This window comes from Drosophila teissieri, chromosome 3R (assembly GCF_016746235.2).
Source record: "Drosophila teissieri strain GT53w chromosome 3R, Prin_Dtei_1.1, whole genome shotgun sequence".
Taxonomy (NCBI): Eukaryota; Metazoa; Arthropoda; class Insecta; order Diptera; family Drosophilidae; genus Drosophila; species Drosophila teissieri.
In genome coordinates, this window is record NC_053032.1 from 3,001,127 (window position 1) to 3,018,081 (window position 16,955).

General features: G+C 41.9%; 1 protein-coding gene across 1 annotated transcript; it reads left to right on the plus strand.

The window, feature by feature from the left end:
* Nucleotides 1-433: 433 nt before the first annotated feature.
* On the plus strand, nt 434-2,632 carry LOC122622155. The gene has a single exon (XM_043800381.1). It carries the CDS (start codon nt 434-436, stop codon nt 2,630-2,632), a length of 2,199 nt encoding a protein of 732 aa, XP_043656316.1.
* The last annotated feature ends 14,323 nt before the right edge of the window (nt 2,633-16,955 follow it).

Sequence of the window (16,955 nt, forward strand, 5' to 3'; positions counted from 1 at the left end):
GTATGCATTTAAATCGGAAGCCGATTGGGAGAACCCTGACGAGGATTTTGACGCATATGAGGACAAACATTATGCTACACACGCTATTCTCAGCAATACTTTGGAGGAGTTGAGACGGGATGTCACCTCAAACAGTGTTGATGCCACAGTTCAAGCCGCAGACACATCCCAGAGAAGTCATGTCGATTTTCAGTTCGAGCGAATTAAACTTCCGACTTTTTCTGGAAATTATGAGGACTGGAAACATTTTTCGGACATGTTTATTGGATCGATTGCTTCCAATTCGAGCCTGACGGATTGCCAACGATTTCATTATTTAAAATCGTACCTTGCCGGAGACGCGCTTGCATTAGTTAAACATATTCCAGTTACTAATGACAACTATCGGGAAGCATGGGATCGGCTGGAACAGCGATCGTTCTTAAACAGTTTCATGAGCCTTCCGAGTGCTATAAAATCAAATATCGGCACAGTGCGGAAAATTGCCGATGGTGCAGACGAAGTTATTCGTGGTCTACGAGCTCTTAATTGCGAAGAGAGGGATCCCTGGCTAATTTTCATTTTACTTTCAAAATTAGATAGCGATACCCGCCAAGCCTGGGCTCAGTGCGCAGAATCCGAGGAAAAAGGTGTGACCATCAACCGATTCCTGAAATTTCTCACATCACGCTGCGATACGTTGGAGGCTTTTAACTTAAATCGATCAACCCAAGCTCGACGCGCAGCTACAACGCACCACGCAGACACGCATCCAAGACGGGAAGGGCCGAAGTGCACATCGTGCCAGCAGAATCACCAACTGTTTAAGTGTTTTCAATTCATCGCACTCGACATTGCATCTCGCCGAGACTTCCTCAAATCAAGAAAGCTCTGTTTCAATTGCCTCAGCCCGGCTCATATGGTGGGCAACTGTACATCGAGACATACTTGTCGGATCTGCCGCCGCAAGCATCATACTTTGGTTCATGGCTCGTCGCAGCCAATTCAAAATGGCAACAACATTGACACAGCAAGTGTTGACAGCCGCGATCGACCAGCAGTCTCACATGCGGGATCTACAATTGGCCACAATCAACCGCTAGCTCGAGAAGGTCATCGCTTGGGAAGCGAGACTCCCGCGGAAAACAACTTTAGGCATCATACTCTGGAGAATATTCCGGCGGCTGGTTCTCAGACTTTGTTGCCAACCATCCTTGCTGACGTCATCGACGCCTGGGGAAACACTACAACCTGCAGGCTGCTTCTGGACACTGGATCTACAATAACCTTGGCATCGGAATCATTTGTTCAGCGAATAGGCGTGCGTCGAACGCACGCACGGATTTCTATTCTCGGTCTCGCCGCCAACAGCGCGGGCGTTACCCGAGGACGCGCACATATCAAGCTGCGCTCTCGTCATTCGGGCCAAACTGTCGAATTGGTCTCGTTCATTCTCAACTCGCTGACGTCATCACTTCCTGCCCAAGTTATTGACACCTCATCCTCTACGTGGAGGCAAATCTGCGAGCTTCCTTTGGCAGACCCAACGTTCTGCACACCTGGAGCAATCGATGTCATTGTTGGATCGGATCAACTTTGGTCTCTATACACAGGAGATCGGAAACACTTTGGTAACGACTTTCCTATCGCTCTCAATACTGTATTTGGTTGGATTCTTGCAGGCTCTTACTCTGCATTCGATGGTCACCCTAATTCTGCGATTACTCATCACGCGGACCTAGACACGATGGTTCGTTCATTCATGGAGATGGACAGTATTCAGCCTAACCAGGCTCTCCTGGACGCCAGCGATCCCACAGAGCGTCATTTTGCTGCCACACACAAGCGCTCGACGGACGGGGTGTACGTCGTCGAGTATCCCTTCAAGGAGAAGGCACCGCCTATTGATTCGACCTTGCCACAGGCCATCAATCGCTTCTTCTCGCGGGAACGAAAATTTCGTCGGTATCCAGAATTGAAGCAGCAGTACGAAGCTTTCCTGGACGACTACCTGCAACGTGGACATATGGAACAACTGACCTCAGCTCAGGTTGAGGAGTCCCCAGACACCTGCTTCTATTTGCCGCACCACGCTGTCATCAAATTGGACAGTCTGACTACCAAATGTCGTGTAGTTTTTGATGGATCAGGAAAGGACAGCTCTGGAGTATCGCTCAATGACAGACTACATATTGGTCCACCGATTCAACGCGATCTTCTTGGCGTTTGTCTACGCTTCCGGCAGCACCAATATGTTTTATGCGCAGATATCGAAAAGATGTTTCGAGGCATTAAAGTCTTTAAGCCACACACCAATTTTCAGCGCATTGTTTGGCGCAAGACTGAGAATGAACCTCTGCTTCATTTTCGCCTGCTGACGGTTACCTACGGATTGGCACCGTCACCATTTCTGGCTGTTCGAGTTCCAAAGCAACTTGCCGACGATCATGGCCATGAATACCCTGCAACAGCTCACGCTCTTCTGCACGATGCCTATGTGGACGATATCCCTACAGGCGCCAACACATTCGAGGAGCTTATGATTCTCAAGGACGAGCTTATAGCCCTCTTGGATAAGGGAAAATTCAAGCTACGCAAATGGAGTTCTAATAGTTGGCGTCTTCTGAAATCATTACCAGAGGAAGATACATAGATGTTTTGAACCTATCCAGCTCCTCAACAAATTAGCTGCGGATTCACCTGTCAAAGTTCTTGGCATCCAATGGAACCCTGGGAAGGACGTTTTGTATCTCAACCTAAAGGGATGCGATGCGACCATTTCTCCGACGAAAAGAGAACTCTTGTCTCAGCTATCACTCTTGTCTCAGCGTACGCGCTGGAGAGCCTTAGTAGAGGATTTGCCAGCACTTACGCAATGCCAAGTACCACGGTATATTGCGTCACCATTTTGAGATGTTCAACTACACGGATTCGCCGACGCATCCTCGCACGCCTACGGTGCGGTAGTTTACGCTCGAGTTGCAGTTGGATGCAGCTTTCAAGTAACTCTGGTTGCCGCCAAAACACGGGTGGCCCCGATCAAGCCCGTATCAATTCCACGTTTGGAGCTCAACGCTGCGTTACTTCTATCTCGATTGCTTTCTATTGTCAAAACATCACTAACAATTCCTCTTTTCAGCACAAGCTGCTGGACAGATTCAGAAATTGTGCTACACTGGCTTTCAGCTCCCCCTCGACGGTGGAACACCTACGTCTGCAACCGAACTTCTGAGATATTGAGCGACTTTCCCCGTAGCTGCTGGAACCATGTTCGCACGGAAGACAATCATGCTGATTGTGCTTCCCGAGGACTTCATCCGTCAAAGCTTCTGGAGCATCGACTGTGGTGGAAAGGTCCGTCCTGGCTGGCCACACCCACCTCTGAGTGGCCACCTTCTACAAGCAAGTTCAGCGTATCTTCAAGTTTCGATGTCAACACCGAAGAACGAGCCATAAAGCCCACGACTCTGCATAACTTTCCTGATGAAAGTATACACGAGTTACTCATCCACAAATTCTCAACCTGGACGCGTCTTATAAGGGTATCTAGCTACTGTCATCGCTTTATTCACACTCTTCGATCTCATCATAGGAATTCGGCAACATTCCTTACGTCTGAAGAGTTGCTGGACGCACAGCGCCGACTTATTCGACATGTGCAACAAAAATCCTTTGCCAGAGAATATGCGCAGCTAGAGAATCGACGCCAGCTTAACGCTAAATCGCATCTTATCCGGTTTTCTCCGTTTCTGGATGATTATGGAGTAATGCGAGTCGGTGGGAGAATCGAGCAATCTACACTAAACTACAACGCCAAGCACCCGATTCTGATACCTAAAGATACACCACTAGCTGGACTGCTGGTTCGACATTTTCATGTCTCCTATCTGCACACTGGAGTTGATGCAACGTTCACCAATCTTCGTCAGCAGTACTGGATTCTGGGAGCCCGCAATCTCGTCAGAAAGGCAGTCTTCCAATGCAAATCCTGTTTTCTTCAACGAAAGGGCACAAGCAACCAGTTCATGGGAGAGCTACCAATTCCTCGAGTTCCAGCTAGCCGCTGCTTTCAACACACAGGGATGGACTACGCTGGACCGATCGCATTCAAGGAATCAAATGGAAGAACTCCACGCATCGGAAAGGCATGGTTTTCTATTTTCGTGTGCCTCACTACAAAGGCACTTCACATCGAGGTTGTTAGTGAGCTAACTACACAGGCTTTCATCGCAGCCTTTCAATGATTCATTGCCCGCCGAGCGAAGCCTACTGACCTGTATTCGGACAACGGAACTAAATTTCATGGAGGCAAGCAAACTTTGGATGACATGAGACGTCTGGCCATTCAACAAGCCAAAGATGAGGAACTAGCAGGATTCTTTGCCAATGAAGGGATTTCTTGGCACTTTATACCCCCGTCTGCTCCCCATTTTGGAGGGATGTGAGAAGCTGGAGTTCGCTCAATTAAACTCCATATGAAACGGATACTTGGATCAAAGGCTTTAACGTTTGAGGAGCTCTCTACTGTCCTGACCCAAATTGAAGCTATCCTGAATTCACGCCCGCTGTGCCCAACTGGGGATAATTCTTTGGATCCACTGACGCCTGCTCATTTTTTGACTGGATCTCCGTATACTGCATTGCCTGAACCCTGTCGTTTGGATATGCAAGTCAATCGATAGGAGAGGTGGAATCAGCTGCAAGCCATGGTTCAAGGCTTTTGGAAAAGGTGGCATATGGAATACCTGACATCTCTTCATGAGCGGACAAAGTGGCATCTGGAAACCGAGAATCTGAAGATCGACACACTGGTAGTACTCAAGGAGCCCAATCTACCGCCCTCTAAATGGATTCTTGGCCGCATCACCGCAGTGCACGCAGGAATCGACGACAAGGTCCGAGTCGTTACAGTGAAGACTGCTCACGGATTATACAAACGCCCAATTGCCAAATTCGCTGTACTGCCTCTCTGCTGAACAACCGTTCAGGGGAGCCGGTATGTTTGGGAACGAGACACCCTGTATGCGCGAACAAGTCACCCTTTATCTTTGTTTACATTATCATTTGTCTGCAGCTTCAGCGGAGCTTATCAGCTGAATCAATGTAAGCATCGCACCGCTGTAATTGTCCGCGAGCTTGCCCAGTACTTTTTCAAACTTCTAACTCCCTTCTAACTGTAACTTGTTTACGTCTTATGCTAGTTTAATCGTATGGCGTGAGTACAGCCAAAGCTTAAGTTAGTCACATTTTTGATCTGCAAGAAAACGTACGCATCGGTGTCGAACTAATTAATATAAAGTGTCTGAAATTAACCAATAAATCAAACTAAACAGTAACACTGGCGGGTTTATTTATGAACAGTATTTATGGTCCGCAAAAATTTAGTTCTTGTAGATATCTTGTAGTTCAAGCGAAACAACATTCTATTCCACAGATAAGTAAACTGACACACGATTTAAATGGATATAACAGAAACATTTTTTGTCAAGAGCGATTAAAAAGAGTGTTTGATTGTTTAAATCGATGCTTGAACAAAGGTTACAGCTTTAAGATAACATTGTTGATAAATTGTTATACCCATTACTCGTAGAGTAAAATAGTACACTAGATTCGTTGAAAAGTAGTAACAGGCAGCAGGAAGCGTTTCCGACCATATAAAGTATATATATTCTTGATCAGGATCAATAGCCGAGTCGATCTGGCCATGTCCGTCTGTCCGTCCGTATGAACGTCGCATACAGACTCCAGAGATATAGACAAGTTTGTTGATTTATGTTGCTACGCCCACTCTAACGCCCACAAACAGCCACGCCCACACTTTTGAAAAATAATTTGATATATTTTCATTTTATAGTCGGGGAATAGTCGCGGAGCTCGACTATAGCGTTCTCTGTTGTTTTCTTTTAATTTCGGTAAAAAATTAAATTTGTATTCTTAATTGACGGAGTAGTGCATTATTTCTGGTCCTTCGGACTCCAATGATGAATTTAACATAACCACCTACATATGTATTTGACAACAACAAAAAATGAGTGAGGCACTTAATTCCTTATTTGCTGATCTTGGAAGTATTTGCTACATCGAACAACGCCGGGCCCAAAGAACATTGTTCGCGCTAACCGTTTCTTAGAACTGTCAGACATGGACACAGACAACAGACCAAACGACCATAAAGAAGGTAGTACCTCGACCAGCTCAAGACATTCTAGCTCCAGCCACTTAACCAACTTTGTTAATACCAAAGTTGGCAACAATACCGCCAGCAACATTAAGATTTTCAGCCTTACGTCGCAGATATATACAATGTTATAATCCTGTCCACAAACGCTCTTATCGCTTCTGATTGATACCAAACGCGAAAATTTTGATGAGATGGTCGGCAAAGCTGATCCTACCAAACCGTACGGCTTCAACCTTAGGAAATCTACACGGAATATGAAGCGATGGCCTCTTCGCAAAATCCTTATACAAAAAGCCGACCAGTTTTTGTGGTGGGCTTTGTAATGGACAGTGTAGTCCGAGATCTTTTAGCATACAAGCGACTAGTAACGTCGGTATCCGGTACTAACTTTCGTGCCACTCTAATCGGCTCTAGGCAGGCTTGCATTTGCGTGAAACGCCATAAAACATCTCGTAGTCCATCTTTAGAGAGATACCACATAAATAATCATAGTTGTTCAGACGAACACGAATATATTTAAAGACTTTTGGGCTCCGTTTATATCTTGTGTAAATGAATCGAGAGTGTTAAATTTATATTTAGGATTTTTTTATCTAAGGCGATATGGGTGCAGTGCTAATCTAAGTGCACACAACATGAGTCAGCCACTTGAGATCGTTCCCCGGCTCCTAAAATGAGTCCCTTAGTGGGAGACCACAGATAAGGTCCTCGCCGCTCAAGATATGCAGATGGGACAGAGCGCGGGACCTCGATAAGGCGGGGACTATTTACTTAGGCCTCTGCGTAGATCATTTACTTTAAGATGCGATTCTCATGTCACCTACTTAAACCGAAGATATTTCTAAATAAAATCAGTTTTCTTACAAAAAATGAGGAAAGTTTATTATTTTGACTCTCTTTCATTTTGGTCAATCGAGCCTTCGATCAATACTGCAGCTTCTCCCAGAGGTAAGGGAATCAGAAAAAAGGCCAGGTCCTTAAAGCAACGCAAAACTACACTTGCAGCTAAAGGAAGCAAAAAAATTAACTCTTGTTTCCCCCTACCAAAGGTAAGGAACAGAGTATACATAAAAAAGCAAAAGGATAGAAAAAGCTCGAACCACCTCCAGTGTAAGATCAAACAAAAAAAAATTATCTTTAACATCGACGTCAACGGAGCCTAGTTAGAGAAGGAAGAAACGCATTGCAAAACGCAGCATCAACAACAACAGCAGCAGCAACAACAGCAGCAGCAACAACAACAGCAGCAGTGAAAACGACGACAGCTAAGTCAACTCAAGATTTGTTTTGTTCATATACACATATATATATAATATGTCGGAGCATTGGTAGCAATATTTGAATTTAGTACAGCAACATGAATATTGTATACAATACAATATTGTTTACAACATTGTAATAAAGAAGGATAGAGAAAACAGAACAACCGTTATTGCTGTTGTGTGCTCTTGAGTTCTTTAAATCACCGAGAGTCGGTGAGAGGACTAATTGCAAGTTCTCACACTGAGAGAACTTTTGGTGTTTGGTGTGTTGCCTCTTCCGTTGGTTCGTCCTGTGTGTGCGAAAGAGCAGGATGGCAAGTGTGACATGAGCAAGCTGCGCAATAGATTTTGGGGACAAGCGAGCGTGCATAAAAAGAGAGAGGTAAGTCTTGGTAGAATACTGCTAGTACACAGACGATAGTAATTGTAAAACGACAACAAGTGGAACGATGTCACCAACGAAGGGAACGGGGCTCGCTGCTCGAGGTGCTAAGAATACTGAAGCAACTGGCGCTTCGACATCAGAAGTGGGATTCGACCCTCCTAACTCTGAGTTGCGCCAAATTTTGGAGCAACAAAGTAGAAATTTTATGGAGTTGCTGCGAACAATGCAGGCTAGCGCAGCGCCTCGTGAGCCAAAGACGGTTTTTTTTAACCAAAATACAATCCCGAAGCTGCTGGCGCCGATCCATGTGTTTGGAGTATTACGGCCGACAGGATTTATACTGAAAACCCACTTGAGGGTAGTGCACCTTTGATTGCTCTCAGCAAAGCTTTGGAGGGCAGTGCATCGCTATGGCTTTCGCAGAGATGTTTTCCTGGCATGACTTGGGTTGAATTCAATCAACTATTTACGCAAAGATTTGTCGGCGTAGAAACAGCTGCAGCAACACTTCTCAAGCTGCTAGAAGGACGCCCATGGATTGGAGAGTGTATGTCGTCGTATGCAAGCCGACTCGTCACTTCGCTAATGACGAAAATGAGAAATTATGGAGCCCGAGGAATTGTTGGTGTCAGTTGTGCTTGCGCATACTGCGCAACTGGACAGCAGACTGAAAAAGCTTGTGTGCACCACAAACATCAAGACGCCTAGCGAATTGCAGCAACAGTTGCAGATATACGAAATCGGGCAGCGTCAAGAGACTTCGAGGGCAGACACAACTTTGTCGCCAGAAAGGAAGAAGCAGAAAATTTCAAACATCATTTGGCATTATTGTGGAAAGTCAGGGCACAAAAACGCAGACTGCCGCCTCAAGAAAAATCTTGAATCACAATCATCGTGAAGCGGGCATGCTGGAGGCTTTGGTATGATCCGAATCTCCTAAGGTGACATCCTCCTTAAATGGAATTGGCACAATGTATCGCCCATCTGAATCTTTTTTAGTAGTTTTAGTGAATTAATTTTCACATATTTCAGACTCGATATAATTTTTGTCTTCCTCTTCAACTTCCCAGTAGCGATCTAAATCTTTTATTTCTTTCGTTGTTGTTACAATTGTTTCCATTCCTTTGCATTTTTTACATCCAGAAACAATCCACCCGAAATTAGTTTTCTGCCCAAGGAGCCCATCTATTCTTTTAACTCCATTTTGCAAAAGGTGAGTGTATAAGTCGGCTCTAATGATAAGATCAATTCGACCTGGCTCATTAAAATAGGGGGGAACTAGTTTCTGGCCCTTCCATTTTTCTTTATCAACATAAATATTGCTAACTGGAAGAGCCTTCATTAATTTTGGAGTATTAATGCTTCAATTATTAAATTTTTAGGAGAATTTTTAATTGAAATTAATGTTTTGTGCTTGGAGATGCACTTTCCTGTGAAAGATACTCCATTTATTTCTGTTTGAGATCTAATTATTTTTAATTTTAAAATCTGCGCATGTTCTTCAGAAATGTGTTTACATTTTCTATCTTTTGATGAAGCATGCTATGATGATTTTTCTTACAAATGGAACACGATATATAGCTAAGGTATTTTTTATTAAAAGTGTGTTCTAAATGTTATGCCTTTAATTTGATCATGTGAATTGACTCATTTATAGAGTCCATACACATTCTTAATTGCCTTGCTGAGTTGACATTCACATTTTTGGTTAATAACTCCCAAGCGGCATCATAATTCTCCCCAGTGCCCAGTAACAGGTGAGAAACTACGTTTCTGGCTTCTTCCTTTACTGAGAACTTAAGATAATTAAATTTTAAGGTCGGACTTAAATCCTTCCTTATATGAATAAGGTCAGCAAACAACTCAAAAATAGGTCCCAATCTTTGGAATCTTCATAATGTGGGAACCTGTATTTTTGGTAGATTTGGCAAATCATCAATTTGTTGATTTCCAAAATCTACCTTTAATCAGATCATAGTCTAAATGTCATAGTTGAAATACTGAATTCGATTTCTTCGAATCTCCTATCCGTGACATTAATCTGGGCGGCTTGTTTTAAATTCACAAGCTTTTCCCAATAAAAATCAGTTTTTCTTCTAATCTCAAAAGTTTTAAACTTATCCTCCTGAACCGCGTTAAGCGTTTCCTCTAAATAATCCTCTAATTGTTCGATTGCCTTTTCTAAACTTGAAACTTCTGTTTTAGCCTGTTTTGTTTCTTTAATGACTTTGAAACATGCCATCATCTCTTCAAAGTGTTTATTTTTGAAGTAGTCATGATCGACTACTCCAATACGCAACAGTGCCGAGTGATTTCGAACGCATTCCGACTTTAAATCGTCAAATTGCTTTAGGAAGGCATAACTGAGGTTTGGGAAATTTAGTAATTCTCAGCTGGCTTCGGTAATTTCAATTTGCCTTTTTATAAAGGCAATCATATCAGTGGACAACACTTAAACTTCTGGTTTAAGATTTTTTTTTAATACAACTAAATTTTGTTCTTATATGTATGGGAAAACCCCTTGCTTATTTTTCGATATTCCGGGGAATACCTGAGGAATTCCAGAGGATGGAAATTCCTGTCAGATTTGTATGGAGACTTCCCCTAGGATTCCTCTAGGAGTCCTGGGTACTCCCTAGGGATTCGTTAGGGAATCCTTAGGGACTGGTACTGAAGGGTTCTCTTTATGTACGTGGACGTATAAATAGCACAAAATGAAGTTCATCTTTTTGAATAGTTTTTTTAATTAAAAAAAATTTCTTGGAAATAAAACAGCTTTCGTTCTTCATAGCTTAGCTTATAAACTAATAAATTAATTAATCAAAATGAATAAATGTTTAAAAAAAAAGATGTGGAAATTTAAAAACTAAAAAACAACGAAAAATGCGTGGTCACAGAAATAGCACAATTTCAAAATATCTTCAATTAAACATAAAAAATAAGTTTAAAAGTAATTAATGTAAAGCAAATTTAATATTTGATTGAGTATCCATGATTTTTGATGACTGCGTTACATCTTCAACCCATACTCTCCACAAGATCCTGACATCTATCCTTTGGAATGGAGTTCCAGGCTTCTTGGACACCTTTCCACAAATCGTCAAGATTCGAAATTTTTTTTTTGGATATCATAACCTTGACATCATTCCATAGATTTTCTATTGGATTTATGTCAGGGCTTTGAGCCGGCCATTCCAGAACTTGGATGGATTCGTCCTTCAACCACTTTTTAACGACACGATATGTGTGCTTTGGGTCGTTGTCGTGCTGGAATGTCCATTTCAGAGGCATGTTCTCAAACGTAAATGGTTCCATTTGATTTTTGAGAATGTCCACATACATAAAGCGATCCATTACGCCATTGATCCGGTAAAGCGGACCCACACCTCGCCAGGAAAATGCACCCCAGCACATAATGGAACCGGCACCGTGCTTAACAGTCTTCATGGTGTACCTGGGGTTAAGAGCTTGGCCTTTTGGACGACGAACAAATGTTTTCCCATCGGGTCCTACTTTATTAATTTTTGTTTCATCGCTCCAAAGGATGTTTTTCCAAAAACTCAGGTTCTTATCCCGGTGGGCCCGTGCGAAACTTAATCGTTGCGATATGTTGCGTTTTGACAGGAGCGGTTTTTTTCTGCTGATGCGTCCAAAGAGGGAAGCTTCATTTAGTCTTCTTGCCACTAATTTCCTCGATACATTTGTGCCACATTCTTTATTTATTTCCTCCATAATTTCGCGGGAGGACTTGAAAGGATCCGCCTTGCTCTTCCGTACTATGAGCATATCTGTACGCGGATCAGTTTTTCGTGGCTTTGGTTTGCGTTTTTTTTGATTGGTCAAATATGCTGTGTTTTCCTTCACTACCTTTAGTGCATTATATACCATTTTCCTCAAACATTTCATTATTTCGGCAATTTCAGCAGGTGTATTGCCAGATTCAGTTAGGTTGAATATCATCCTCCTTTCTTCAACTGAACAATGCTTTCCTCGACCCATTTTTTTAACTTTTGTATTAAATTACATTAATTTGTTGACGAAATTTTTTAAATCACGAAAAAAAACTTAGAAAAACCACTTTTTACACGGAATTTGCTGTAAGTTCTTTAAAGTGTGCTATTTCTGTGACCACGCTAAATAATCGCTCGCGAACGAAAATTAAGCATAAAGCAGAAGAAAAAAATGATAATGGTAAATTTATTGGGTTGTACATCATCTAGAAGAGAGCAATAATCAATTCACATCAAAATTTTTGGAATCGAAAGCCAAATACTTCTGAAATAATCGATCAAAAGTTACTGTTCTGATGTGTGCTATTTATACGTCCACGGCTGTATGTATAAATATATGTATATATTTCTATATATATATTTACTTACGTAGTTACTATTTTTGAGTCAAATAAATGATCCGTCTGTAACAAAGACAAAGATCAACGCTGAAGCCAAGTATAAATTGAAACACGAACGATTTCGGTGAGCGTCTTTATTTTAAAACTGTCAGCTTAAGACTAAATGTACAGAGTTTTGATCGGCTCGAAGTGAGTCGCGAGAAACGGAAATGTGTTTGTCAGCAGTTTTATTTATTTGTGTTTAAGTGCATGCAAAAAGAATGATGAAGTTATACAACAATCATGCGCTTTACTTTTTTGTGGATTCAAGTTTCGTTACGTTATGTTGTGTATTTATGCACGCGCAAGATTGTATGCGCGTTGTTTTTGTTAGGTTTAAGTTTATGTAAGCGTAATATGAGAAGCATATTATGCTACTATATATATATTGACTTTTATCGCTTCATTCCTTATCATAATTAGCATTAGTTTCTATATTAACTTTTGCTTGTGCTCTTAGATTCTGTAGATCATATTTTTCTTCAACAATATTCGATAGCATCCCTAATGGTCTTACGTCTTATCCAATTACTTAAAGCTCCTGGGGCAATTAAATATCACTCGATATTATGCACAGAGCAAAACTCCTTAAACTCAGATCCCGCAAAGCATCGTCCCTGATCTGCTATGATACGGGATGGAACACCAAACAAAGAAATAACTGCCTTCACTGATACTATACAATTGGCTGCGTCTATCTTCAGAGAATGGTGTAAATAAACGTATTTTGTAAACGCATCTATAATGACTATGATATACTCTTTTTGGTCGTTCTTGCCACTTAGTTTACCCGTGATGTCTATATCTACCGTATGAAAGGGTATTTCGTCTTTAGAAATCGGATGCATTTCTTGCTGAATTTTCCCAGATTGTGGTTTCGATAGTTTGCACGTGGTGCAATTGTCAACGAACTTTCGTACGTATTTCGTCCTTCCTACGAACCAGTAACAGCTATACACTTTGACAAGAGTCTTTTCCCAACCAACGTGCATTATAGCCTCGTGAATGTGGTGAATGACAGCCAGCCTATAAGACCTTGGAACTACAGGTAACCAGCGGGTTCTACCATTCCTCTGAATTTTACGATACAGCAAACCAGCTCTCAACTCATACGTACTAGCAAGACTCTTGTTAAATTCATTGTTTTGTAGTTTAGAGATTAAAGATGTTATTTCGAGATCTCGCTGCTGTTCAGCTATAAGCCAGGTGTCACTTAATTCAGTTAAATCTTCACACATTTCAGGAGCTTTGGCAGCAAACTGTAACTTTTTCGTTATCGGGTTTCTTGAGAAGAAGTCCACATGCGCCATGCGCTTTCCTTTCCTATACACAATATCGAATTCAAAAGATTGTAAAAACAACCACCATCGATATACGTTGTCATCTAACTCAATCTTTTGTTGACTTGCCTTTATAGAGTTACAGTCGGTATATACTGTAAACTTGATACCCTTTAAGTAATGTTGATCATATATCATTGCGTTAAATAGTGCCAGGGTTTCTAAAACATATAAATTATACCTTGACTCGGCTGGGGTTGTACATTTACTGTAGTACTCAATAACATGGTTTTTATCGTTTATCTTGTGCATGACTATCGCACCATAACCCACAGAGCAAGCATCTGTATGAAGCTCAACCGGGTATTGTGGATCGAAAATTGTTAATACCAGGCTACGGGTCAATGCAAAGATTATCTCCTTTCTCACTGCTTCATGATTTTCCTTCCAATCAAAACTATTATTGTCTTTAGAAGTAAGACAAAATAGAGGCTTTAACGTTTCAGAGAATTTTGGCACGAATTGTCGAAAGTATGATGCTAATCCAATAAACTGTCTTGGCTGCGTGACCGTTTGCGGAGGTGGCAATTCAACTAATGCCTGCAACTTTCGAGGATTAGGTCCAAGCTCTCCTGCCTCTACTTCGTAACCGAGATACTCAATTTTTGATTTTCGAAATTAAATGAGAATCCAGCTTTAATGAGAGTTTCTATGACTGTCTGTAATCTTGAAATTGCCTCCATTTTAGTTTCGGGCACGACCAATACATCATCTATGTAAACCACAGCATACGAATACGAAAGTGGCCCCAACGCTTTTATTATTGCTCGCTGAAACACTAACGGAGCATTCTTCAAACCAAACGGCATTGCCACAAACACGAACTGCCCTTCGGGTGTAACAAATGCCGTACGCTCTACTGAATCTGGGTGAATAGGTTGTTGCGTACACCCTTTTCGGGAGATCGTAAGACTTTAAAGATTTAAAGCCGGAATCTAAAAGCAGGGGAAGGGGTACCATCACCCCGTTGACTCAGTTGGATTGCGACAAAGAAAATGCAAGTCGACAGTAAACGAGTCTCCGATGACCCGGTCAGCGGCCGCAATAGATTGCAGCAAGTAAAGAAAATCAACACCAGTTCCGGGCACACTTCACCGAAGGGGGTATTGACTACCCAAAATAGGGAAGAGTGAGAAATATGATCCCTGGGTGGGAACACTTGGCATAGAAGACCAATAGAAAACCAAAAAAAAAAAAGCTCTATGCCGGTATAAAAAGACCATGGCTCACCGATGAAAAGGGCAGAGAGAGAGTCAGTACCCGGGTAAACACCCGTAGTCCGTCGGTACCCGGGGAAAGCATCTGTAGTCAATACCCAGAGGTAGTCATCCGTACATCAGATACCCGGGCAATTATTCTTTTGTCCATCGAGGAGAAGACTCAGGGATAACTCCAGTCTCGAAGAAAAACGTCAAGGAGCAGGGACACTAGCATCCTTTAAAGGAAATAACAGGACTAACAAGGGACACACTTTGAAGGAAGACCATAGTTCCACGAATCTCTCAGGATGGGCGGCAAGGAGTCTAAGGCCTCCGACAACACAGCAAATGTGATAAACACCGTGGAGGTTGTCGACCACAAACAGGAAATATAGGGAGTACAACATACCCTGGAATTCATCGCTGCTATACTGATCTTCCTGGCTCTGTTAAAGATCGTAAAAATGTACAAGAGATCCGTACAGCGGAGGAGGGACCATCACCATGTCCTGGACAGAATTGTCTCCGGAGTCCCGCAAAGTGCTTAATTAAAAATACAAACGGCAAAACAATTTAAAGGTCAAGTGAACCGGTGCAGGACGTTAGTGTGAACATCAGCAAAAACCAAACAACAGCAAGTGCTCGCTCCAAGTAACCTGAGAGCCGAATAGCAGCCAAAGCGTGCTACAAAAGAACAGAAACCCAACTCATTCATACGTTTATATATATGCATACTCCACTTAGTGTATTTTTTTTATTTTGTGTTTGTGTATATCTTATTATTGTTCGGTTACAATTAAGAGGTGCACGAAAGTATATGTATGTATAACTCCATCACTATATATATAGCAAAACCCAGGATCCAACGCGTCGAGATCTCATCGCTCCGGATTAAAGTATTCCCTGTTCCTGAGTTTTTTATCTTTATATATATATGCATCTATTCCCGTGCTCATTTTATTTTTACACCATTAGTACATATAAATATATTTGTGTCAGGTTTAAAGAAAAATATCTTATTGTCAGCCTCTTCCAGGCAATTCATTTCATTAATAGGAGTTAAATATTTTGTGTTCCATATTGTTTTAAATTAATAAAAATTACTTTTCAGCGACGAGTATACGCCTTGTTTTTGTTATGCAAAAACAAGAGCCCTCAGAGCGACGTTTGTAGTCGTGAATAGCCAACAATTTTGCTCCTCGCTAAAAACAGTTATAGCCAATTTATCATACATTTTGTATGCTAGCTTTTTAATTCTTGTTTGTATTACATGGCACTAGCCAGCAATCTATTACTTAATAAAATTATGCTATTATTGTAACTACAACAAAATGAGTAGGTAAACATATTCAGAAGGGGTGCTGACGCGCGAAGTGGAGAAGGTCAAAAACGATGACATAACGTTTGACGGACAACCTTGACAAAAGGAATCGTATTTCGCGGCCCGCGACGATCCATCAGGCATGCGGATGCATGAAGGGGAAGGAACGTGGCCGAAACATTGCCCGATCGTTTTACGATCAAGCTACAGATTGTGGGGCAGTGAGGACTGTTGACTGACGAACGGTACGAACTTTTTCAGGCACTACTAATATTTATTCTCGTTATGTTGGGGGGGTGAGGGGCTTACCAAGATCCCACGACCCAAAATCGACGAGCTTACGCCGGCATCCTGGTGCCTGAACATTGGATGCCCCTCCCTCGACCTGAGTCCTTTCCCAGGACACAGGCACGAATGCACAGACGTAACAAGGTATTTGGTAGAATCCGCTGGCCATGTCCAGACAAGAAAAATACTTTCCCTCACGCAACCTTGCAATTTAATCCGAGATAAGAGGCAACGGGAATTTATCCGACACTGTATTAGCATTTAGCTCTCTATAGTCTATCCATAAGCGATCAGTTCCGTTTTTCTTTTTTTTCCAATAAAATTGAACACGCAAATGGGGCCGCCAACAATTCGTCAATCTTTGCACATCTACACTTAGCCTATATGGTCGCCTTTGTACCGTTTTATTTGGATCTATCAAACGAATTTCTAACTGGCCTGTGTTAACTTGTGTCTTAGGAACTCGAAACTTCAAAACGTTTATTAAACTGCCCTTGTAGCTTCATTCAACTCTATATTATCGTTTATACAATCTTTATATGTTTTGGGTTCAGTTACAACATTAATCAGTTTTACTTTATAAATGCAGAATCTGTCTGACTCAATCGTT